Source organism: Salvelinus fontinalis, chromosome 26 (genome assembly GCF_029448725.1).
Source record: "Salvelinus fontinalis isolate EN_2023a chromosome 26, ASM2944872v1, whole genome shotgun sequence".
In the NCBI taxonomy this organism is placed as follows: domain Eukaryota; kingdom Metazoa; phylum Chordata; class Actinopteri; order Salmoniformes; family Salmonidae; genus Salvelinus; species Salvelinus fontinalis.
The window spans coordinates 17428970-17455401 of NC_074690.1; the positions used below are offsets into that span (position 1 = coordinate 17428970).

Sequence of the window (26432 nt, forward strand, 5' to 3'; positions counted from 1 at the left end):
TGAAGTAAAAGTAAACGTTGTCAAAAATATAAATAGTAAAGTAAAGATACCCCCAAAAACGACTTAAGTAGTACTTTAAAGTATTTCTACTTAAGTACTTTACACCACTGCATTTACAGCTATCCCAGAAATCAGTCCTGTCAATGGCAGCCTTTTCTTGAGAGAAAACAATTCACATCTTTTGTCCCCATTCGTTTAACGCAGAGCACCTGCTCCCTCTGACCAGCAGAAACACAAACAATTATCACAAGACAACTATCACCTTCACCGATTCCACAGCATCCAACTGTTTTCACCCACCCTGAAACCACAAATGGATCAGCCTGAAGGCAAGGGTTCACTTTTCACAAAATTACCCTCCTACCGTCGCTGACTCATCTTTATCCTGACCCTCGGTGCAATCCTCAGGCTCCGAGAACTTCATCACACCTACCACCTCCAATACTTTGCCCTCACTCATTTCCAATTGTCCTCCTGTCTTCAATCCGGCATACAGCTCCTTCTGCTTACACTTTCTGCCATTCTTCTTTAACAGATCTCCCTTTTTTCAGCCATTTTAACCCGATTCAAGCTCCCCCTCATCTTCCCTCTCTCTCTTCGACCTCCTCTGCCTCTCTTTTTCCTTCCATTACTCCTCTGTATTCCAAGTATACGTCTCCATATGATATTGTACTTCTCCTGACATACATCTTGTTCTTGTCCTCTGAAGGGACGCCATTTTCATAAACGCAGATGTATCTTCCGAAACCGTCTGACAGCCATTAGACCTATCTCTCCCAATCTAAAATGCAATAGGCCGCCTACGCTGCTTCTGGTCAGGGGGTAATAACATTGTCATGAAGTGGACAGCAAAGGGGGGCAAATTTAAGGAAACCCCCTTGCTTGATTGTAAAATATTTGCTGCGTTCCATTGCTGTAAAAGGGAGATGGAAGCGGGCAGTTGGCCAAGCAAACACGTGTGTCATGACAAGGGAGAGCAGTGAAACCGACAATATCAAAGATGTGATTAATGCAGCCATAAAATGTGTATTTCTATCCAAAGCCAGTCTTATGCAAAGCCAGGTGTGACATCTTTCTCAAGCAAGGAAAGGCTCAAAGGCTGTTATGCCAAATGCCCTCAAAGGAAAGAATTTCTGAACAAGAGTGTAGGGTTTATTACAGTTGCATCATTTGTAAACAATTACTTGATTCACCATTAAATTATTTATTTATTTCTGATATGCCTCACCATGGGAAGGCATAAGTGCATGTATATGTTATGAGAGGTCAATGTGTTGCATACAGAGCAAAATGTATTACAAATAAACAGAATGGAGTTTGCAGCATTCCTGGGGTTGTCATCAGAGCAACACAAGACACTGATTTTTGTTGTTGCTGCATAGCACAAGTTCTGTATGACAGACTGAACAAAAAAATGGTATTTACTATAAATAATATAAGCTATAACTGAACCCTAAAATATGTTGATGGTGTCATTCAGCATTTTCCCCGTTAGATTCTGCATATTCTACCTAGTTCGAGTATATCCACAATGGTCTTTAACCCTCTTCATAGTGAACATACAGGAACTGAAACAGGGTTCTAACTTTGACACAGTAGGACGTGAACAGTTATCTTCAGCAAATACATTGGTCAATTTAGGAGAATGAACTCTCTGTCTCGTTCCGTCAGCACAAATGTAGCTTTCATGTCATCATCTGTCCGGACTGGCGGCCATGTTTGACGCTCTCAGCTGCCACGCCAGCAAGTTTCACCTTTCGATCTTGATAACCTGCTCGCACATAATGGAGAGGTACTGGGTGAGTTTGACCATGAAGATGATGGCGGTGCCCCCCGTGAGCATACAGGAGGGCCAGAAGAGCGAGTGGAAGACGGGACTGTGGCCGTACTGTCGGGTCAGGAGGGCACTCTCCTGCTGGTCGCTGGGGTCGTAATAGCACGGGACCTGGTGGTGCGGCTTCAGGCGCTCTGAGATGTTCACGATAATGTGGTGCATGGCATTGGTGTCCTTCTGGCACTTTGGCACGTAGAAACACTGGAAATATAAAAGTGGGTGGGTGACATTGATGTTAGATCGGGGGCTTTCAGCATGCATACCTAACCTACAGGCTTAGTAAGCATCCTTTGATACTCAACATAAATATTTATTTGTATAAACATTTGTTCCTGTTGAGAGAAACAGGTACATAGTGCATCATGAGTCATGCATAGGGCTAGGAGTTTCCCAGACCACCTGAACAGGAAGAATCAGGCCTGCTAGCTCACATGCTGGCTAGACAGGGCACGCGTGTCCGTCCGCGTGTGATTTTGTCCATCCCCACCAGATGAAATCAGAACACGCAGGTTGAAATATCAAAACGAACTCTGAACCAACCATATTAATTTGGGAACAGGTCAAAACACATGAAACATTCAGGGCCATTTAGCTAGCTAGCTTGCTGTTGCTAGCTAATTTGTCATGGGATATAAACACTAGGTGGTTATTTTAACTAAAATGCACAAGGTCCTTTTTTTCTGTATCTTTGTAGAATTTTTACCCATTTTGAATCACTCAAAATCGTGTGTTCTCTTCTCCGACAATTAATTCACAGATAAAAGGGGAAACCTAGTTATTTTCTAGTAATCTCTCCTCCATCAGTCGTCTTCTTCTGTGGACTTTATATGGCGATTGGCAACCAACTTTAAGGTGCATTACCACCACCAACTGGACTGGAGTGTGGATCTTGGTTCATCTTTCAATCACCCACATGGCTATATGTTCCTAAAAACCAATGAAGAGATGGGAGAGGTAGGACTTGCAGTGTGTCAAGCGTCAAAAATAGAACCAAGTTCTATTTTAGTGCCTAGCTACTCAGACGCTCATTGACACACGCAAGCAGTTTAGATGAAATGATTGAATAACATGTATGTGTGTCACGTTTGTCGTCGGAAGGAGACCAAGGCGCAGCTTGCGTAGAGTTCCACATTCTTTAATAGTGAAACTTACAACAAAACAACAAAGAATCTAACAAACGTGCAGTATTGCAGTGCACAAGGCAACTATACAAAAACAAGATCCCACAACACAAATGAGGAAAATGGCTACCTAAATATGATCCCCAATCGGAGACAACGATAAACAGATGTCTCTGATTGGGAACCATATCATGCCAACATAGACATACAAAAACCCCTAGACATACAAAAACCCTAGACATACAAAAACTAGCGTACCCACCCTAGTCACACCCTGACCTAACCAAAATATATAGAAAAACAGATATCTAAGGTCAGGGCGTGACAATGTGTACATATATTTTTCAAGGCGCGAGCGTGTGGTCAGCATATCAAAGCCCCGTGTCAACATACGCTATCCAGTCTTTCACAACCTCCATTCTGACCCTCCGTTCACCTCAAAGTTGGCGTCCCAGCTCTCCTCATTGTGTGATAAGCGGCTGAGCCTGCCCGTGGTGTTGACACTGACGTAGACCTGCAGACAGGGGTACTTGGAGCCTCTCCAGCAGTCCGAGCCACAGCTGTAAGAGCAGTTCATGTCTGCTGTGATGGTGGAGTTGAGCACGATACAGACACTCCTCTCTGTCCACACACTATATGGAGAGATTAAGGTAATAATTAAAGGCTATTGTAGGATTTACACAGTGGCATGTAAATATAGATTTTTATCTGTATTCAAATAAAATTGCAGAAAGATGTTGGGGTGTAAAAATACCAGGTAGAGAGGTAGATGCATCATTTTCACATTTCAATTTAGCATTTAAGCATTGCATTTTAGAATTGCCGCAGATAACTCTCCATAATACTGTGGCATGCTGTGCAGTGACTTGCACAAAGAAAAGACTGACAAACAAACATCCCGACTCAACACTACAAAGGCAGATTGTTTGAATTGCAGTCTTTCAGAATGAGCGAAAGCAGAGTCCACCCAAAAGTACAAAATACACACAAAACAATCCACTGTCAGATGGATAGTCCAGTACCTGTCTGCATAGGAGCGCAGTACAGTGATGCCCAGGACAAAGTACATCATGGCCGACGCAATGACCATGCCCAGGCCTAGGAGAATAGCCCGGTCCTCCCCAGCCTTCATAGCTGTCACCGTCTTCTTCTTGTCCATCAGGTCAATGTCTCGGAATTTCTGGTAGATGGACCTGAGGTAGTGGTCAGGCCAGTGTTGCCGTCAAGTCCATTTCAACTTATTTTACAAAGAGGATTTTTTTGTTTTGTTGAATCAGTTGACATTTTTCTCAATTTAAATCAGGAGATTATCTGTTTCCTTCTTGGAGGAACCCCCACTGCATGTCAGCAAAACATATATTAAAATGAATGATTAAAAGAGTGTTTTTAAGAGTGACAGTGTACCTCGTCGATCCTCCTCCTGATGCTGCCCATCCCACACTTTTAGCATCTGTCACAAATAACCTCTTTCCAGATGTCCCATGACCTCCTCTTCTCACAGAAGAAGCGGTGCGGAAAGACTGATGGAATGACCTGCACAAAATAACAGTCTGTTATCACTCTAGACCAGTGGTTCCCAACCTTTTGTGGTTACTGTACCACCAACTGAATTTTGCTCTTACCGGAGTACCCCTGAAGTACCCCCTCATGTGCATTTTACCAGTAGGCCTATGGTTTTATGAGTCTTCTCGAGTACCGCCTGTGGATAGGCTAAGTACCTCTGGTTGGGAATCACTGCTCTATTCTATATACCTGTTTGTGCTCAGACAATCCCCAACAGTTCAACTTGCTGGACAGTTGGCAATGAGATATACTACTGCAGGGTTTCCCAAACTCGGTCCTCGCGACCCCAAGGGGTGCATTTTTTCCCTTCTTCCTAGCACTACATGGCTGATTCAAATAATCAACTAATCTTTAAGCTTTGATAATTTGAATCAGCTGTGTAGTGTTAAAAATACATTTGAGGATAGAATTTGGGAAACTACCCTGTTAACTACCCTGTTAACTACCCTGTAGTTAACAGGGTAGTTAAATATGCTGTTAACTACGCTGTTAAATATGCTGTTAACTACGCTGTTAAATATGCTGTTAACTACCCTGTTAAATAGGCTGTTAACTACCCTGTTAAATAGGCTGTTAAATATGCTGTTAACTACCCTGTTAAATAGGCTGTTAACTACCCTGTTAAATAGGCTGTTAAATATGCTGTTAACTACGCTGTTAAATATGCTGTTAAATATGCTGTTAACTACCCTGTTAAATAGGCTGTTAAATATGCTGTTAACACCCTGTTAACTACGCTGTTAACTAGCCTGTTAAATATGCTGTTAACTATCCTGTTAACTACCCTGTTAACACCCTGTTAACTACCCTGTTAAATATCCTGTTAACTACCCTGTTAAATATGCTGTTAACTACCCTGTTAAATATGCTGTTAACTACGCTGTTAACTATCCTGTTAACTAGGCTGTTAACTACCCTGTTAACTACGCTGTTAACTAGGCTGTTAACTAGGCTGTTAACTACGCTGTTAAATATCCTGTTAACTACCCTGTTAAATATGCTGTTAACTACCCTGTTAAATATGCTGTTAACTATCCTGTTAAATAGGCTGTTAACTACGCTGTTAACTACCCTGTTAAATATGCTGTTAACTACGCTGTTAACTACCCTGTTAAATATGCTGTTAACTACCCTGTTAAATATGCTGTTAACTACCCTGTTAACTACCCTGTTAAATATGCTGTTAACTACCCTGTTAAATATGCTGTTAACTATCCTGTTAAATAGGCTGTTAACTACGCTGTTAACTACCCTGTTAAATATGCTGTTAACTACGCTGTTAACTAGCCTGTTAAATATGCTGTTAACTATCCTGTTAACTACCCTGTTAACACCCTGTTAACTACCCTGTTAAATATCCTGTTAACTACCCTGTTAAATATGCTGTTAACTACCCTGTTAAATATGCTGTTAACTACGCTGTTAACTATCCTGTTAACTAGGCTGTTAACTACCCTGTTAACTACGCTGTTAACTAGGCTGTTAACTAGGCTGTTAACTACGCTGTTAAATATCCTGTTAACTACCCTGTTAAATATGCTGTTAACTACCCTGTTAAATATGCTGTTAACTATCCTGTTAAATAGGCTGTTAACTACGCTGTTAACTACCCTGTTAAATATGCTGTTAACTACGCTGTTAACTACCCTGTTAAATATGCTGTTAACTACCCTGTTAAATATGCTGTTAACTACCCTGTTAACTACCCTGTTAAATATGCTGTTAACTACCCTGTTAAATATCCTGTTAACTACCCTGTTAAATAGGCTGTTAACTACGCTGTTAACTACCCTGTTAAATATGCTGTTAACTACGCTGTTAACTACCCTGTTAAATATGCTGTTAACTACCCTGTTAACTAGGCTGTTAACTACCCTGTTAAATATGCTGTTAACTACCCTGTTAAATATGCTGTTAACTACCCTGTTAAATATCCTGTTAACTACCCTGTTAAATAGGCTGTTAACTACGCTGTTAACTACCCTGTTAAATATGCTGTTAACTACGCTGTTAACTACCCTGTTAAATATGCTGTTAACTACCCATTATATTGTGCCATTCCTACATAAGATTATTTTTTTTTTTTTACATAAGTTATCTTCAACTACTAGATAGTACAGATAGACAGATCAACAGTAGTTATACATTTTGCTCAATAGCGATTTCATAGATTATATATCAAGGAATGAAATGGCATGAATCATACTCAATGACAGATTGTCAACTATAACATTAATTTAGATTAATGATGGTAATTTATTGTATTTCTTCACCGTAAATCTTCAGTCAACCCGCTTATGACCACTCTTGCCCACTTTCGTGTCATGGAAACAACACTGAACTAGAACACTACTGTTTGAAACATAGCTGTGTACCATCACAGAGACACATGTTAAAAGATGCTCTACTGTTGTTTCAAGATAGTTGTGCAACTCAAAGACAGAAAGCCTACCTGTGTTGCATAACTTTGACATCAAATTCACTATGTGTGAAAGCTCAAAGATAGAGATGGAGCAAAAGAAAGAAAGCCTACCTGTGTTGCATGACTTTGCTGTCAAATTCACTACGTGTGAAAGCCAAGTTGTTAACAAAATATTATTTGGTTTATACAATTCAAAAGAAATGACTAAGTATTTATCCTACGACATCAACAAGTACGTAGTAGTGATCTACCATAACCAGGAAGAAGAACAAATGACTTGAATAGGACAGAAGTGTACCTTTAATATAGTGGACATTCAGGTGCAGCGCCACCAGCTAAACAAACATCTCATTTTGCAACACAAAGAAACGTTAATAAGGTGAGACAGGATGATAAATGAGCATGGATAAAAGGTGTTAATGTCGATGAACTTGTCATGAAAGACGTAGCTCCTGGAGCACGAACCATATGAATGCAACCCCTGTCAACACAAACTCATTGTGTCCTCTCATTTAACATCAACAACTTGCCAAGGCTGGCAGACTGAATCATGGTCACTGAACATTCCACGCAATAGCACACAGCTTTCTGCCATTAAAAGTCCCATGCATATTCAATTGGGCAGCAGCCATGGCCATGTTCTTTAACAGTGGGAATTTTAGCATGTAAATCTTGGTGGGGCAAAAACAATATTTAAAAAGTGTTCTGTAGATTGTTGACGTGATTCATGACGATGACTGCTTGTCTAACTTGCTAGCTAAGATTTTGAAAGTATGATGTTGACATGATCAGTCCAATCAAAGCTACGGTAGATATAATGTGATTTGATGTCGTTTTGTCTGTGGCCAATGACCTTGAGCCTTCTTGGATGGGCACTTCTAATGTAACTCTATGGCAGCACCCAAGGGGCCTGATTTTTCGAGCTCTCCCTGCAGATTTTGCGGTGACGTAGTGTCCCCATGAGTGACAGAACACTGAGCCAATCACGGCGCAACTAAAGAACATTACCAACTCTTGCGCTCCGTATTTTCCGCTGGCTGCCTCAGGTACTATACAGATTGTATCATGGAAACAGACAGTTCATTTAAGCAGTGAAAATGCATTTTCCTATTTTATATACAGTGCCTTTGGAAAGTATTCAGACCCCTTGACTTTTTCCACAATTTGTTACATTACAGCTTTATTCTAAAATTGATTAAATAAATAAAAATATCAGCAATCTACACACAATACCCCAAAATAACAAAGGGAAAATATGTTTAGACATTTTTGCACATTTCCTAAAGATAAAAAACAGAAATAAGTTATTTACATAAGTATTCAGACCCTTTGCTATGAGACTCGAAATTGAGCTCAGGTGCATTCTGTTTCCATTGATCATCCTTGAGATGTTACTACAACTTGATTGGAGTCCACCCGTGGTAAATTCAATTGATTGGACATGATTTGGAAAGGCACACACCTGTCTATATAAGGTCCCACATTTGACAGTGCATGTCAGAGTAAAAACCAAGCCATGAGGTCCAAAGGAATTGTCCGTAAAGCACCGAGACAGGATTGTGTCGAGGCACAGATCTGGGTAAGGATACCAAAACATTTCTGCATCATTGAAGGTCCAAGAACACAGTGGCTTCTATCATTCTTAAATGGAAGAAGTTTGGAATCACCAAGACTCTTCCTAGAGCTGGCCGTCTGCCCAAACTGAGCAATCGGTGGAGAAGGGCCTTGAAGATGGGAGAACCTTCCAAAAGGACAACCATCTCTGCAGTACTCCCCCAATCAGGCCTTTATGGTAGAGTGACCAGACAAAAGCCACTCCTCAGTAAAAGGCACATGACAGCCCGCTTGAAGTTTGCCAAAAGGCACCGAAAGACTCTCAGACCATGAGAAACAAGATTCTCTGGACCGATGAAACCAAGATTGAACGATTTGGCCTGAATGCCAGGTGTCACGTCTGGAGGAAACTTGGCACCATCCCTACTGTGAAGCATGGTGGTGGCAGCATCATGCTGTGGGGATGTTTTTCAGTGGCAGGGACTGGGAGACTAGTCAGGATCGAGAGAGATGAAAGGAGCAAACTACAGAGATATCCTTGATGAAAACCTACTCCAGAGTGTTCAGGACCTCCGACTGGGGCGAAAGTCCATCTTCCAACAGGACAATAACCCTAAGCAGACATCCAAGAAAACGCAGGAGTAGCTTCGGGACAAGTCAAATCATATTTTATTGGTCACATACACATTATTAGCAGATGTTAGCATCGTAGCATCATTAGGTGCAAAAACTCGACTTACCAGTTGTGGCCCACTTTTTGGAAGCAAACCCCTCGATTTCATCCCTACGTTATTTCGGCATCGAACATGTCACCCTCCCTAGGAGAGGGGGTGACCTCGACAATTTATTATTAAAACGAGAGGCTGCCTAGATCTTTAATTTAAGGACTCTTGCGCCCTTCGGTCTCAACGTAAAATTTGATCTGAAGCCATTCTTGTGATTATTGTGATTTTGCTCTTCATTGAAAATGTTTGTAGGCCTATGTAGCCAAATTGTACCTATGATCGAAAGGAAAGAAATTCCACAAATGAACTTTTAACAAGGCACACCTGTTAATTGAAATGCATTCCAGGTGACAACCTCATGAAGCTGGTTGAGAGAATGCTAAGAGTGTGCAAAGCTGTCATCAAGGCAAAGGGTGGCTACTTTGAGGAATTACAGTTGTTAACCGCTTTTTTGGTTACATGATTCCATATGTGTTATTTCGTAGTGTTGATGTCTTCACTATTCTACAATGTAGAAAATAGTAAAAATAAAGACAAATCCTTGAATGTGTAGGTGTGTCCAAACTTTTGACTGGTACTGTATATATATATATATATATATATATATATATATATATATATATATATATATATATATATATATATATATATATATATATATATATTTAACCTTTATTTAACTAGGAAAGTCCGTTAAGAACAAATTCTTATTTACAATGACGGCCTACCAAAAGACAAAAGGCCTCCTTCGGGGACGGGGGCTGGGATAAAACAAAAAAATACAGGACAAAACACACATCACGACAAGAGAGACACCACAACACTACATAAAGAGAGACCTAAGACAACAACATAGCAAGGCAGCACCACATGACAACACAGCATGGTAGCAACACCACATGACAACAACATGGTAGCAGCACAACATGGTAGCAGCACAAATCATGGTACAAACATTATTGGGCACAGACAACAGCACAAAGGCATGAAGGTAGAGACAATATTACATCAGGCGAACCAACCACAACTGTCAGTAAGAGTGTCCATGATTGAGTATTTGAATGAAGAGATGGAGATAAAATTGTTCCGTTTGAGTGTTTGTTGCAGCTCGTTCCAGACGCTAGCTGCAGCGAACTGAAAAGAGGAGCGGCCCAAGAATGTGTGTGCTTTGGGGACCTTTAACAGAATGGGACTGGCAGAACGGATGTTGTATGTGGAGGATGATGGCTGCAGTAGATATCTCAGAAAAGAGGGTTTTATTAATAAGCATCAACCAGTGGTTCTTGCAACAGGTATACAGAGATGACCAGTTTACAGAGGAATATAGAGTGCAGTGATGTGTCCTATAAGGAGCATTGGTGGCAAATCTGATGGCCAAATGGTAAAGAACATCTAGCCGCTCGAGAGCACCCGCTCTATAAATTACGTCTCCGTAATCTATATATATTAATTTCAGGGCTTACTGGAGAAAATGGGAGACAGTATTCAACTAACCATTGTTGTGGAAAATTAGATCCAAAGATTAAATCAGAGACTATTTAATTATATAATAGAAAAATCTTTAGTACAAACAGCTGCAGTGGAGATGTACCTGTGGTTTCAAAGGGAAAAACTCAAAGAGTAAATGGTTCCATGTCTCTTATATTGTGGGAGGTGACGATACAATCATATTGTTTACACAACAGTTTTTTATACAAGCAAAACTTCCGGGAACACAATGTCCTTGTGTTAGGGTGCAGACATACCAGGAGTCTATGAAAGGCATGACATCACAGTCCAGCACAGAACATATCCCCTCGAGAAGTAACAACAGCTCACCCCAAATTCTGCCATCACACCATCATAGAGCCCCCTACACATAAACATGGAGAAGAACATATTGGTTATAGATGGTTGCTTACGTTTCACAGTGACCACCATTTTGAGAGCGTAATTAAGGATAAGCCTATACGTCCTCCATGTTATTGAATAATGTAACGGTTGCTGTACCTCTCTGCATTCCCATTATCTCTCTAATGACGCATGTCCTCCTAACGCTGCTGACCTTGTGTGACAATCTCCATGCTACTTTACTTAGGTTATTTACTACTCTCAAATGCTTTCCCAACTTTGAGTTTTGTATTACAGTATAATCACCACACCTCTGAATTTGTTGAATGTGTCAGTGTCAGTCTCTATTGATGTGTTGATGCTTTTGTTCATGTCAAATCATTAGAAAGTGTTATAAATGTCAATTTTCCAACTTGTACTTTTCGCTTGTTAAATGTGATGTTCAAATACACTTACATCAGCAACCAATGATTTTGAGTTGACATTACACATGAGTTTGAGTTGACATTACACATAATATTGAGTTGACATTACATATGAGTTTGAGTTGACATTAAATATGAGTTTGAGTTGACATTACACATAATATTGAGTTGACATTAAATATGAGTTTGAGTTGACATTACACATGAGTTTGAGTTGACATTACATATGAGTTTGAGTTGACATTAGATATGAGTTTGAGTTGACATTACACATAATATTGAGTTGACATTACATATGAGTTTGAGTTGACATTACACATGAGTTTGAGTTGACATTACATATGAGTTTGTGTTGACATTACACATGAGTTTGAGTTGACATTACATATGAGTTTGAGTTGACATTACACATGAGTTTGAGTTGACATTAAATATGAGTTTGAGTTGACATTACATATGAGTTTGACTGGACAAGACATATGAGTTTGAGTTGACATGACATAAGAGTTTGGGTTGACATTACACATGAGTTTGAGTTGCCATGACATATTAATCATAAGCAAAGGAAAATGAGTGATAATGATGTTAGTTATAGGGTTTATTTATTTGGTTACAACCCCTCTGGGAAATTGTCTTTGATAGTCCACAGTTTAGTGGGTGCTAAGTCTCACCATAAGGCCTGGCATTTTTACACTCACCACAGGCCACAATGCATTTCAAAGCTGGCCCATACTAATAATCTGCCTCTGACTGCTTGGGGATGACAACATCTGCTTCTTAGACAATGTCTCAGGGTGTATTTTCTGCCTTGTCCTTCAAGTGGTTATTGCTCTGTGGCCAGGTATCCAAGTGTTTAGTCTTTAAAAAGGCACGTGCTCCCCTGAAAGGCATGCTCCACTGAAAGGCACGCTCCACTGAAAGACACATGCTCCACTGAAAGGCACGCTCCACTGAAAGACACATGCTCCACTGAAAGACACATGCTCCACTGAAAGACACATGCTCCACTGAAAGGCACGCTCCACTGAAAGACACATGCTCCACTGAAAGACACGTGCTCCACTGAAAGACACATGCTCCACTGAAAGACACGTGCTCCACTGAAAGACACATGCTCCACTGAAAGACACATGCTCCACTGAAAGACACGTGCTCCACTGAAAGGCATGCTCCACTGAAAGACACATGCTCCACTGAAAGACACATGCTCCACTGAAAGACACGTGCTCCACTGAAAGGCATGCTCCACTGAAAGACACATGCTCCACTGAAAGACACATGCTCCACTGAAAGACACATGCTCCACTGAAAGACACATGCTCCAGTGAAAGACACATGCTCCGCTGAAAGACATGCTCCACTGAAAGACATGCTCCACTGAAAGACACATGCTCCACTGAAATACACATGCTCCACTGAAAGACACATGCTCCACTGAAAGACACATGCTCCACTGAAAGACACATGCTCCACTGAAAGACATGCTCCACTGAAAGACACATGCTCCACTGAAATACACATGCTCCACTGAAGTACACATGCTCCACTGAAATACACATGCTCCACTGAAAGACACATGCTCCACTGAAATACACATGCTCCACTGAAATACACATGCTCCACTGAAAGACACATGCTCCACTGAAAGACACATGCTCCACTGAAAGACACATGCTCCACTGAAACACACATGCTCCACTGAAAGACACATGCTCCACTGAAACACACATGCTCCACTGAAAGACACATGCTCCACTGAAAGACACATGCTCCACTGAAACACACATGCTCCACTGAAAGACACATGCTCCACTGAAATACACATGCTCCACTGAAAGACACATGCTCCACTGAAATACACATGCTCCACTGAAAGACATGCTCCACTGAAATACATGCTCCACTGAAAGACACGTGCTCAATTTTAATGCTCCCAGCCTGAAGCAGAACAAACTACACATTGGGCACAAACTGGTTGAATCAACGTTGTTTCAACGTAATTTGTCAACGTATTTTGTGACATGGAATGAATCTATGTGGAAAATACATTGGATTGGAAATAGTCATCAACCCAGTAAACTGTTGTTTTGAGGGTGATATTTCAACCACAGAATTATGTCATCATGGTAACCAATTTTCAACGTAGACAAATCTTGTATGCAAAATGTTGAATTTGTACCTTTGAAACAAAGTCAGATCTTCAGTGTTACAATCAGTAGGCTGTGCAGCGCCTCCTACTGAGGAGTTTATTTACCTACAGCAATTTACTTGGTCTCCCATCCAGGGTTCTAACCAAGCCCAAACCTGCATTAGCTTTGATATTTGTCTCTGATTATTACCAATATGCTATGATGAGAATGAATATTGAGAGGTCTCTTTATAACTAAATGTATTCACTGTTACTGTCAAAGTCATTCCAAAGGGTAGTTTTAACAGAGCAAATGAAATATAACCATACTCTCTATAATTCATATATCACCAATGATACTATTTAGGCCTATATAACATTTGCGAAGTCATCAACCACTATTGTTTCAATTCAACCCAGGATTCAACTTAAAACATACAGGCCTAGGGTTTCAAGCTTTGGTTGATGTCAAATTTAATCTTCAAGTTAATTATGAATATGTTGGATCGTTATGAATATGTTGGATCGAAGTTAAAGAATAGTACTAAATCAAATAAAACTTTATTTTAAGCACATTTTTGGTTGAGATATCAATTATTAATTTGTAGACTAACTGGAATTAAAGTCAGACTAATTCATTGGCACAAAATATACATCTCAATATCCAACACAATTCAATATGAATTTTGCAGTACAATAAATAGCCTATTAACTAGTCGACAAGTTAACAAATTAAATGTTGGATTCACGTCTCCAACTAAATCAAAAATAAAAGTTAAAGAATAGGACAAAGCAGTGGCTCAGATGGAACTATACAAGCATTAGATATATCTCCTTTAAATGTTGATATTTGGTTGCATTGTCAACCGAACACAATTCGATATGACTTTTGTAATACAGTAAATAGACTAAAGTTACAAACTAATGTAACAGTTTTTGAAAAAGACCACCACCATGTGGGCCAGAGAGAGGGAGGGTTTTTCACAGCCGCCCCAAAATTCACAGCCGCCCCAAAATGTACCTCAGTAAAACCCTCTTGTATGGGCACGGCTGTGTGTCCTTGGTTCCCGCCCTGTGAAGGCCAGTAGTTGTAAGTCACTGGCTGAGGTGGAAGTCCCGCCGCCCCATGTCGCCACCCCTTCAGTGACATGGATGGAGTGGGCAGTGAGGGACAAGTTGCTGGTGGCTCTCCGATGGGGGCTGGATGGACATCCAGGTTGGGAGCCGTAGGCAGGCCCAGGGCTGGCCCTAGATCTGGCGCCATCCTGAAAGTAGGACTGAACATTAGACCCAGTGCTGGTTGTGGGTCTAGCAGTGATGTGTTCTCAGGGGCAGGTGAAGACAATGGACCCTGGAGTGACGCTTGGTCAGCTGATGAACCATGGGCAGGGCCGGACATTGGACCCAAGACTGGATCTGAGTCGGTCGGTGAGTCCAGGACAGGGCCGGACATCGGACCCAGAGCTGGTACTGGGTCGGCATGTGGGCCCAGATTAGGGCTGGAAAGGTCTTCAAGGAGAGCGGTGGACATTGGAGCCAGAACTGTGGTCGGTTCTGACGATGGCAGGTCCAGGAGAGATACTGGAGGCTCGGGTGCTGGATGGGACTCTGGCTGGAGTTGGGACTCTGGCTGGAGTTGGGACTCTGGCTGGAGAGTGGGTTTGGTGTCAGGTCCAGGCCCAGCAGATTGCCTAGAGGTTAACGGCGTTGGGTCAGTAAATAAAAGGTTGCTGGTTTGAATCTCCAAGACAACTAGGTGAAAAATTGGCCCTATGTGAGATTTGGCAGGATGCCATGACTTATGCCATGATATCTGAGTGAGAGTAGCTAACAAAATCAATGAGGGCCCCCTAGAAGTCAGGGCCCCTGGGCACTTGTCCTGCGTGACCGGTCGGTATTCAACTATGATTACTACAAGTTTAGATAGCCGGCTAGTGGCTAGACTAATTGACCAATCTAAATATTGTTAGCTGACATGGCTAATTGAGTGACAGTCCGTGTCTGACATAAGAGAATAATTGCTGATGCACAACCAAATTTCTAAGTTGCACCTTGCAATAGTAAGTTGAGACCCCGACTGAGTCTGTGGCCCCTAAGCGAGCCTGGGGCCCCTAAGCTACCCCTTATGCCTGGAGCCGGCCCTGGATTGAACTGTCAACGGGGTTCCTCTCCAACACAGTGTGGATTCTCCCTGACATAACCCTGCTACCTCTCATTTAAACTCAAACCCCAGTCAACTGCATGCTAGTCATACCTGTGTGGGTAACTTGAGTGACAAGTTCAATACCCCCATGCTTTAAATGAGTTGGTTAAGGCGTCAAGGCACAATTAACTGTAGTGGCTTAATGTATAGCAATTTTTTTTGTAGTGTCTGCAGCTGTTGAACAGGAAATAATGCTCCTGTTTTGCCACCAGGTGTCTCTGCTGCCACAGAATCAGAGGAATGCAAAGCAGCTGCCCATACAGGGGATTTACTGTTATTATCCTGTGATTATATTATATATTTCAGATCAACTGAAATATGTTTATTACACAACTTTGAGATCACATTTCAAATTAAAATAAATGGCATATGCAAATCTATTGTTTCATTAATGTATGTGAGTCACTTAATGTATGTGAGTCACTGTGAAAATTCAGTATATATAAAATTCTGTACATATTGCATATATTGTGTACATATTCTATATTTTGTATATGGGTTACTATACGCTGTAGTATTTATTATTAACTCAGAGCAATGATTGATCACTTTTCTATTTATCCAGAGTCACATTATAGTAAGACAAGGAATCCTCAGTGGCTTCTCCATGGTTCTCCATAAGAGACACTAGATATGCTTAGGGGATTCCCCTGCAAACCCCTTGCAGCCATCGTGGATTTTGATTGGCTCATTACCGGTCTTCCATCCACAACTGTTATTCACTACCAGCTTCTGATGATATGCCCATCTTAAACTCCAAGCTCTCCTCCCGAGGGACAGTCAACCCCTGCCTAATGAGCTACTTAACTCCCTCTGATAGCAGTGTAATGTCTACTCTGTGATAGGAGATTACAACCTCCCTCAAGAGCTGTAAAAAGCTGTATGAACCTGCCTTGTTGGGCCGACCCATTGGAAAACAATGTCTTTTTTTATCCTGACCTGCGCTCTTAGGCCCGACAATAACCATCCCCATTCCCATCACAGAGGAAACAGGGGGAACACTGGCCCAATATAGCCCAGGAAGAAGGTGACCAGGCCTAAACATAATCACCACAGAGGAAGAAGGATTACAGGCGAACCGGATGCTTTCTTCATGAGCCAGATTTGGAGTTGAAACAACAATAGAGTAATTGAAGATGAAAGCTGATTCTTCCCCTTTGTTTCCCCCTGGTTGGGTTAAAAATAACAAATTGCTGGAGCCAATGCAGTATTCTGTCTCTAGCTTGAACTGCAGCCATGCAGTGGTCTGTCTCTAGCTGGAACTGGGGCCATGCAGTGGTCTGTCTCTAGCTGGAACTGGGGCCATGCAGTGGTCTGTCTCTAGCTGGAACTGGGGCCATGCAGTAATCTGTCTCTAGCTGGAACTGGGGCCATGCAGTAGTCTGTCTCTAGCTGGAACTGGAGCCAATGCAGTGCTCTGTCTCTAGCTGGAACTGGGGCCATGCAGTAGTCTGTCTCTAGCTGGAACTGGGGCCATGCAGTAGTCTGTCTCTAGCTGGAACTGCAGCCATGCAGTGGTCTGTCTCTAGCTGGAACTGGGGCCATGCAGTAGTCTGTCTCTAGCTGGAACTGGAGCCAATGCAGTGGTCTGTCTCTAGCTGAAACTGGAGCCAATGCAGTAGTCTGTCTCTAGCTGGAACTGGGGCCATGCAGTGGTCTGTCTCTAGCTGGAACTGGGGCCATGCAGTGGTCTGTCTCTAGCTGGAACTGGGGCCATGCAGTAGTCTGTCTCTAGCTGGAAGTGGGGCCATGCAGTAGTCTGTCTCTAGCTGGAACTGGGGCCATGCAGTAGTCTGTCTCTAGCTGGAACTGGGGCCATGCAGTAGTCTGTCTCTAGCTGGAACTGGGGCCATGCAGTAGTCTGTCTCTAGCTGGAACTGCAGCCATGCAGTAGTCTGTCTCTAGCTGGAACTGGGGCCATGCAGTGGTCTGTCTCTAGCTGGAACTGGGGCCATGCAGTGGTCTGTCTCTAGCTGGAACTGGGGCCATGCAGTGGTCTGTCTCTAACTGGAACTGGGGCCATGCAGTGGTCTGTCTCTAGCTGGAACTGGGGCCATGCAGTGGTCTGTCTCTAGCTGGAACTGGGGCCATGCAGTAGTCTGTCTCTAACTGGAAGTGGGGCCATGCAGTAGTCTGTCTCTAGCTGGAAGTGGGGCCATGCAGTAGTCTGTCTCTAGCTGAAAGTGGGGTCATGCAGCCGCTGGGGACAGGACGAGCATGATGATGGGGATAATGCACCATGTTGGTGTTGTGCAGTATTCTGTATGTACAGGTATTACTGAGATGATGGCATATTTTCATCTGTAGACATTGGCTTTGAATGAACCCTTCATTTTTAGATACAGTGTTGTCAATAGGTCTACACTGGGCCACATCACTGACATTGATTCACGATGAAATGCAAACGTGCATCACTTGCATTGGTCATGGTGTGGATGTTATAATAGTGGGCGACGACAGCTACTCTTCTGTATCGGGAAGAGCACAATCCCAGTAGCCTATAGTAATGTTAGATGCATCTATTCCGTCTTAAAGGATTTGTCCTGTTTTCCCTCCCTCTCCAGCCCCCGCCCAGCCCATACACACACTCAAAGACAAACTAAAAGAGAATGTATGCAATACTACTGTTGCCAAGGGAGCTGGCGAAAGCTTTCATTGGTGTCGCTGTATCCAAGCAGTTACACAATGCTAACAGGTCCTCCGCATATTTAACCAAGTTTAACCGCTGTGCTCATATCCCTGGCAACCCCCTTATCTAATAGTCCTGCAATATCAACCCCCTCACACACACGCACACACGCACACACACACACACACGCACACACACACACACACACACGCACGCACGCACGCACGCACGCACGCACGCACTCACACACACACACACACACACACACACACACACACACACACACACACACACACGCACACGCACACACACACACACACACACACACACACTAGTGAAAAATGGTGCTCTAAAAACAACTCTCAGGTTGTGTGTTTATCTTTGCTGTGTGCGTGCAGACTGGGGCATCTGTGTGTGGCACATTAAGAGATTTGAGACTGGGAGGTCGCTCTACTGGGACGCTGACACTGAGCCAGATGACTACTGAGATAATTGTGTGGTAGGATCAAAAGGAAGCGCAGAGCAGCAGAGGCAGTAGCTAGGGGGAAAACATCAGTGAGATACAACAAAGTGTAGTACACTAGGTAATACCACCAGCAGCACTATAGAGCCTCAGCATCAATCATCCGATGTACACTTTCATTTGATCATCATCTGACCACATTCAAATTACATTCAAACCAAGAATAACGTTACCAGCTACACAACAACAACAACAAATGATATTCAGGTGTAATGATAGAGGAGCAAATAAACTCAAGCGTTGATTATTGCTTCACTCCGGCCCTGTCTGTGGCTCTGCGCTGTTAGCTACCAGGGTTATTGCTTTACTCCGGCCCTGTCTGTGGCTCTGTGCTGTTAGCTACCAGGGTTATTGCTTTACTCCGGCCCTGTCTGTGGCTCTGTGCTGTTAGCTACCAGGGTTATTGCTTTACTCCGGCCCTGTCTGTGGCTCTGTGCTGTTAGCTACAAGAGTTATTGCTTTACTCCGGCCCTGTCTGTGGCTCTGTGCTGTTAGCTACCAGGATTATTTCATGCTTCATTTTTCACTTCATCCATTACTATAAGCAGCAAAATTAGCAATAAAATGAGAAGCTGAAAGGCCCTGTGATGAGGAGGTGGTGAATAGTGAATCAACTAATTATTTATGGGCACAGTGTAACATTCTGTCCATTCCAAACTGCATGAAACACAACAACAACAGTATCACGTTTCCATCTACTTCAATTGGCATTGTCTGATTGTATGTCTGTGTGAGAAAGACAGAGAAAAAGAGAGTGAAAGAGAGAGAGAGTGAGAGAGAGAGAGAGAGAGAGAGAGAGAGAGAGAGAGAGAGAGAGAGAGAGAGAGAGAGAGAGAGAGAGAGAGAGACTGCTGAGACTCCCTGTTGATACTGTATTCCATAGTGGCGGGTAAAGAAAGAAAAACATGGAATGAAGGATGTGCTGTACTGTCTGTACTGTCTGTACTGTATGTACTGTATGTACTGTCTGCACCGTATGTGCTGTCTGTACTGTCTGTACTTTATGTGCTGTCTGTACTGTATGTACTGTCTGTACTGTCTGGACTGTCTGTACTGTATGTGCTATCTGTACTGTCTGTACTGTATGTGCTGTCTGTACTGTATGTACTGTCTGTACTGTATGTACTGTCTGTACTGTATGTACTGTCTGGACTGTCTGGACTGTATGTGCTGTCTGTACTGTATGTACTGTCTGGACTGTCTGGACTGTCTGTACTGTCTGTACTGTCTGCACTGTCTGTACTGTCTGTATTGTATGTACTGTATGTACTGTCTGTGCTGTCTGTACTGTCTGTACTGTATGTACTGTCTGTACTGTCTATACTGTCTGTACTGTCTGTACTGTATGTACTATCTGCACTGTATGTACTGTCTGTACTGTCTGTGCTGTCTGCACTGTCTGCACTGTCTGTACTGTATGTACTGTCTGGACTGTCTGGACTGTCTGTGCTGTCTGGACTGTCTGTACTGTCTGTATTGTATGTACTGTATGTACTGTCTGTGCTGTCTGTACTGTCTGGACTGTCTGTACTGTCTGGACTGTCTGTACTGTATGTACTGTCTGTACTGTCTGCACTGTCTGTACTGTCTGTACTGTCTGTACTGTATGTACTATCTGCACTGTATGTACTTTCTGTACTGTCTGTGCTGTCTGCACTGTCTGCACTGTCTGTACTGTATGTACTGTCTGGACTGTCTGTACTGTCTGTGCTGTCTGCACTGTCTGTACTGTCTGTATTGTATGTACTGTATGTACTGTCTGTGCTGTCTGTACTGTCTGCACTGTCTGTAATGTATGTACTGTCTGTATTGTCTATACTGTCTGTACTGTATGTACTGTCTGTACTGTCTGTGCTGTCTATACTGTCTGTACTGTCTGCACTGTCTGTACTGTCTATACTGTCTGTACTGTCTGTATTGTATGTACTGTCTGTACTGTCTGTATTGTATGTACTGTCTGTATTGTCTATACTGTCTGTACTGTATGTACTGTCTGTACTGTATGTACTGTCTGTGCTGTCTATACTGTCTGTACTGTCTGCACTGTCTGTACTGTCTACTGTCTGTACTGTCTGCATTGTATGTACTGTCTGTACTGTCTGTATTGTATGTACTGTCTGTACTGTCTGTGCTGTCTGCACTGTCTGTACTGTCTGTATTGTATGTACTGTCTGTACTGTCTGTACTGTATGCACTGTCTGTACTGTCTGCACCGTATGTACTGTCTGTACTGTCTGTACTGTATGTACTGTCTGTACTGTATGTACTGTCTGGACTGTCTGTACTGTCTGTACTGTCTGCACTGTCTGTACTGTCTGTATTGTATGTACTGTATGTACTGTCTGTGCTGTCTGTACTATCTGCACTGTCTGTAATGTATGTACTGTCTGTATTGTCTATACTGTCTGTACTGTATGTACTGTCTGTACTGTCTGTACTGTATGTACTGTCTGTACTGTCTGTACTGTCTGTACTGTCTATACTGTCTGTACTGTCTGTATTGTATGTACTGTCTGTACTGTCTGTATTGTATGTACTGTCTGTACTGTCTATACTGTCTGTACTGTCTGTACTGTCTGTACTGTCTGTACTGAATGTACTGAATGTCCTGTCTGTACTGAATGTACTATGTACTGTCTGTACTGAATGTACTATGTACTGTATGTACTATGTACTGTATGTACTGTCTGTACTGTCTGTACTGAATGTACTATATACTGTCTGTACTGTCTGTACTGTCTGTACTGAATGTACTATGTACTGTCTGTACTGTCTGTACAGTATTTAGGCTACTTGTTCTGCTTGTTTTGCTTTATGGGTTCTTCTGCTGGCAACATTCATAATTTCATGATGTGTCATCATCTGCCACAGGGAAGCCTGGAGCGATGAAGCAGAATCTTCACTAGGGACCAGTCTGAGGGAAACAGAGGTAGGTTAGCACAAAATCAGTACACTATTCTAGTTTAGTTTTTCAATTATGGCAGGAGAAGCTTGTGCTATGGTCATGTCATCCTATCTTTGATATATCTGCAGCATTTGATCTGAAATGTACTAAGGAATCATGGAATGATCCTATCTCAAGGTCTCAGCCCAGGGTGATATACAACTCCCATGACACTTTCACAGCCCTGTCAGTGCTTCTCATAAGATCTTACGCTAGTATATATTTTGATCAGCATCTCCAGCTAAAACTGTGCAATGCACTTAGGAACATGATGTAAATAGAAAACAGCAATATACACTATATACAAATCAATGATGACTTCAGCTTGTTATTGACTTTCCCAGTCCGAATGACTGAGCCAGTGACTGTATATACTGAGCAAAGGATAGGGGGTGGGGAGTAATTAATCTATGGTTAGTGGTGCCCAGCCAGACAAAAATGAGCTGTAGTGGGGGATGGGTGAATCACTGTTGTGACTGGTGGCTGGCTGCAGACTTTGATTGAGAGAGGCCTCTGTACTTTTCCCTTTTTGTCTGATTGGTGAAACCAAGTGAAAGGTTGTAACCAAATTAGGGAGGTTATATGTTGTGATGGAGCTGTTGTTCTGACTTAAAATGTTTTAGATTGGTCTGTATTGTTGTGAATTTTTAGATATTACTGCTGTTGGAGCAAGGAACACAGGCATTTCACTACACCCGTAATAACACCTTCTAAATATGTGTATGCAACCAATAACATTTGATTTGATTTGACTATAAACACTGTATATGATTGTAAAAGTGAGCTGTCTATTTCGTCATAATTATATTTTGAGTTTTAAAACTCCCCAATTTCTTTCATGGACAATATTAAGGCTGCAATATGTAACTTTTTGAGAGACCTGACCAAATGCACATATACTGAACAAAACTATAAATGCAACATGCAAAGAGTTGGTCCCATGTTTCATGAGCTGAAATTAAAGATCCCTGAAATATTCCATATGCACAAAAAGCTTATTTCACTCCAATTTTGTGCATGAAATGTGTTTACATTAGTGAGCATTTCTCATTTGCCAAGATAATCCATCCACCTGACAAGTGGGGTATATCAAGAAGCTGATTAAACAGCATGATCATTACACAGGAGCAGCTTGTGCTGGGCACAATAATAGGCCACTCTAAAATGTGCAGTTTTGTCACACAACACAATGTCACAGATTACTCAGGTTTTGAGGGTGTGTGAAATTAGCATGTTGACTGCAGCAATGTCCACTAGAGCTGTTGCCAGATAATTTTATGTTATGTTGGAAGACACCTAGGTATTTGTAGTTGTCCACATATTCTAAGTCAGAACCGTCCAGAGTAGTGATGCTGGACAGGTGTGCAGGTGCGGGTAGCGAACGGTTGAAGAGCATGCATTTAGTTTTACTTGCATTTAAGAGCAGTTGGAGGCCACGGAAGGAGAGTTGTATGGCATTGAAGCTCATCTGGAGGTTAGTTAACACAGTGTCCAAAGAAGGGCCAGAAGTATACAGAATGGTGTCGTCACCGTAGAGGTGGATCAAAGAATCACCAGCAGTGAGAGCGACATCATTGATGTATACAGAGAAGAGAGTCGGCCCAAGAATTGAACCCTGTGGCACCCCCATAGAGACTGCCAGAGGTCCGGACAACAGGCCCTCCAAATGGACATACTGAACTCTATCGGAGAAGTAGTTGGTGAACCAAGCGAGGCAATAATTTGAGAAAGCAAGGCTGTTGAGTCTGCCAATAAGAATGCGGTGATTGACAGAGTCGAAAGCCTTAGCCAAGTCGATGAATACGGCTGCACAGTAATGTCTCTTATCGATGGCGGTTATGATATCGTTTAGGACCTTGAGCGTGGCTGAGGTGCACCCATGACCAGCTCTGAAACCAGATTGCATAGCGGAAAAGGTACGGTGAGATTCGAAATGGTCGGTAATCTGTTTGTTAACTTGGATTTCAAAGACCTTAACCTCAGACCTTTCGGTGTTTATTCCAAAACTCTATTCTTTCCCTATTCATTTTCCCCGTAGGAATGGCTGAATGAACCAGAGGTAACTCATTTCCTGTGTTTAGGACAACAAGCTGGCATCTATTATCATTCACGATTGACAGTGATGATGGCCTATTTTGATTATGGTATGCCTAACTTCGTGTTTTTAAGGTATTAAAATGAAAAAATATTCTTGATATATGTGTGCATAGGAAAACATTGCATTTGGAGGATGCATTTTATGCGTATTCTATAAAGATGCCTTGTCAAAATAACTGGGAACTCTGAAAAATACGAGGGCAAATCATGGCGTCAGTGATCTTCAGGTCGTAAAGTCTGAGCTCCAGAACCCTAAGAAGTCCTGTTGTGTTGATGGTACCCTAAATGAAATTATAAAATATACAGACCACAAATTCCAATTGGCTATACTTAAACTCTTTAACATCATCCTCAGTTCTGGCATCTTCCCCAATATTTGGAACCAAGGACTGATCACCCCAATCCCCAAAAGCGGAGACAAATTCGACCCCAATAACTGCTGTGTGATATGTGTCAACAGCAAACATGGGAAAATCCTCTGCATTAACAGCAGACTTGTACATTTCCTCAGTGAAAACAATGTACTGAGCAAATGTCAAATTGGCTTTTTACCAATTTACTGTACAACAGACCACGTATTCACTCTGCACACCCTAACTGACAAACAAATTAAACAAAGGAAAGGGAAAGTCTTCTCATGCTTTATTGATTTCAAAAAAGCTTTTGACTCAATTTGACATGAGGGGCTGCTATACAAATTGATGGAAAGCGTTGTTTAGGGGAAAAACATTATAAAATCCATGTACACAAACAACAACAAGTGTGCAGTGCCGTGGGTGAGACAGGGATGCAGCTTGAGCCCCACCCTCTTCAACATATATCTCAATGAATTGGCGAGGGCACTAGAACAGTCTGCAGCACCTGGCCTCACCCTGCTAGAATCTAAAGTCAAATGTATATTGTTTGCAAATGATCTGGTGCTTCTGTCCCCAAACAACGAGGGCCTAAGGCAGCACCTAGATATTCTGCACAGATTCTGTCAGACCTGGGCCCTTACAGTTAATCTCAGTAAGACAAAAAATATTGGTGTTCCAAAAAAGGTCCAGTTGCCAGGACCACAAATACAAATTCTATTTAGACACCGTTACCCTAGAGTACACACTTCCACAAAGCTGTGAACGATCTGCGAGACAAGACAAGAAGGGCCTTCTACGCCATCAAAAGGAACATAAAATTCAACATACCAATTAGGATCTGCCAAAAAATACTTGAATCAGTTATAGAACCCATTGCCCTTTATGGTTGTGAGTTCTTGGGTCCGCTTACCAACCAAGAATTCACAAAATGGGACAAACACCAACACTTTTTTATATATTTAACCAGGCAAGTCAGTTAAGAACAAATTCTTATTTCCAATGACGGCCTACCCCGGCCAAACACTAACCCAGACAATGCTGGGCCAATTGTGCGCCGCCCTATGGGACTCCCAATCACAGCCGGTTGTGATACAGCCTGGAATCGAACCAGGGTCTGTAGTGATACCTCTAGCACTGAGATACTGTGCCTTAGACCAAAAGAATATCCTCTGTGTAAAACATAAAACACCAAATAATGCATGCAGAGCAGAATTAAGCCGATACCTGCTAATTATCAAAATCCAGAAAAGAGCAGTTAAATTCTACAACCACCTAAAAGGAAGCGATTCCCAGATCTTCCATACCAAAGCCACCACATACAGAGACATTAACCTGGAGAAGAATCCCCTAAGAAAAGCTGGTCCTGGGCCTCTGTTCACAAAAACAAACAGACTCCACCGAGCCCCAGGACAGAAACACAATTAGACCCAACCAAATCATGAGAAAACAAAAAGATTATTACTTGACACATTGGAAAGAATTAACAAAAAAAATTGAGCAAACTAGAATGCTATTTGGCCCTAAACAGAGAGTACACAGTGGCAGAATACCTGACCACTGTGACCTACCCAAAATTAAGGAAAGCTTTGACTATATACAGACTCAGTGAACATAGCCTCAGTGGTGTAAAGTACTTAAGTAAAAATACTTTAAAGAACTAGTTTAGTCGTTTTTTTGGGTATCTGTAATCTACTATTTATTTTCCTGACACCCAGAAGTACTCGTTACATTTTGAATGATTAGCGGGACATTAAAATGGTCCAATTCATGCACTTATCAAGAGAACCTCCCTGGTCATCCCTACTGCCTCTGATCTGACGGACTCACTAAACACAAATATGTCTGAGTGTTGGAGTGGGCCCCTGGCTATCCGGAAAATTGAAAAACAAGAAATGGTGCCATCTTCTTTGCTTAATATAAGGAATTTGAAATGATTTATACTTTACTTTGATACTTAAGTATATTTTAGCAATTACATTTAGAACCAAATACTTTTACTCAAGTAGTTAGTATTTTACTGGGTGACTTTAACTTTTACTTGAGTAACTTTCTATTAAGGTATCTATACTTTTACTCAA

General features: G+C 42.1%; 1 protein-coding gene across 1 annotated transcript; it reads right to left on the reverse strand.

Annotated features, from left to right (window-relative positions):
• Nucleotides 1-1688: 1688 nt before the first annotated feature.
• On the reverse strand, nucleotides 1689-14866 carry LOC129824584 (calcium-activated potassium channel subunit beta-2-like). Its single transcript, XM_055884275.1, has 6 exons — nucleotides 14624-14866; nucleotides 7949-7989; nucleotides 4360-4488; nucleotides 3978-4148; nucleotides 3392-3587; nucleotides 1689-2035 (listed from the first exon to the last, which is right to left on the reverse strand). The coding sequence occupies exons 1-6, from the start codon at nucleotides 14864-14866 to the stop codon at nucleotides 1751-1753; spliced, it is 1065 nt and encodes a 354-aa protein (XP_055740250.1). The 3' UTR covers nucleotides 1689-1750.
• Between the last annotated feature and the right edge of the window lie 11566 nt (nucleotides 14867-26432).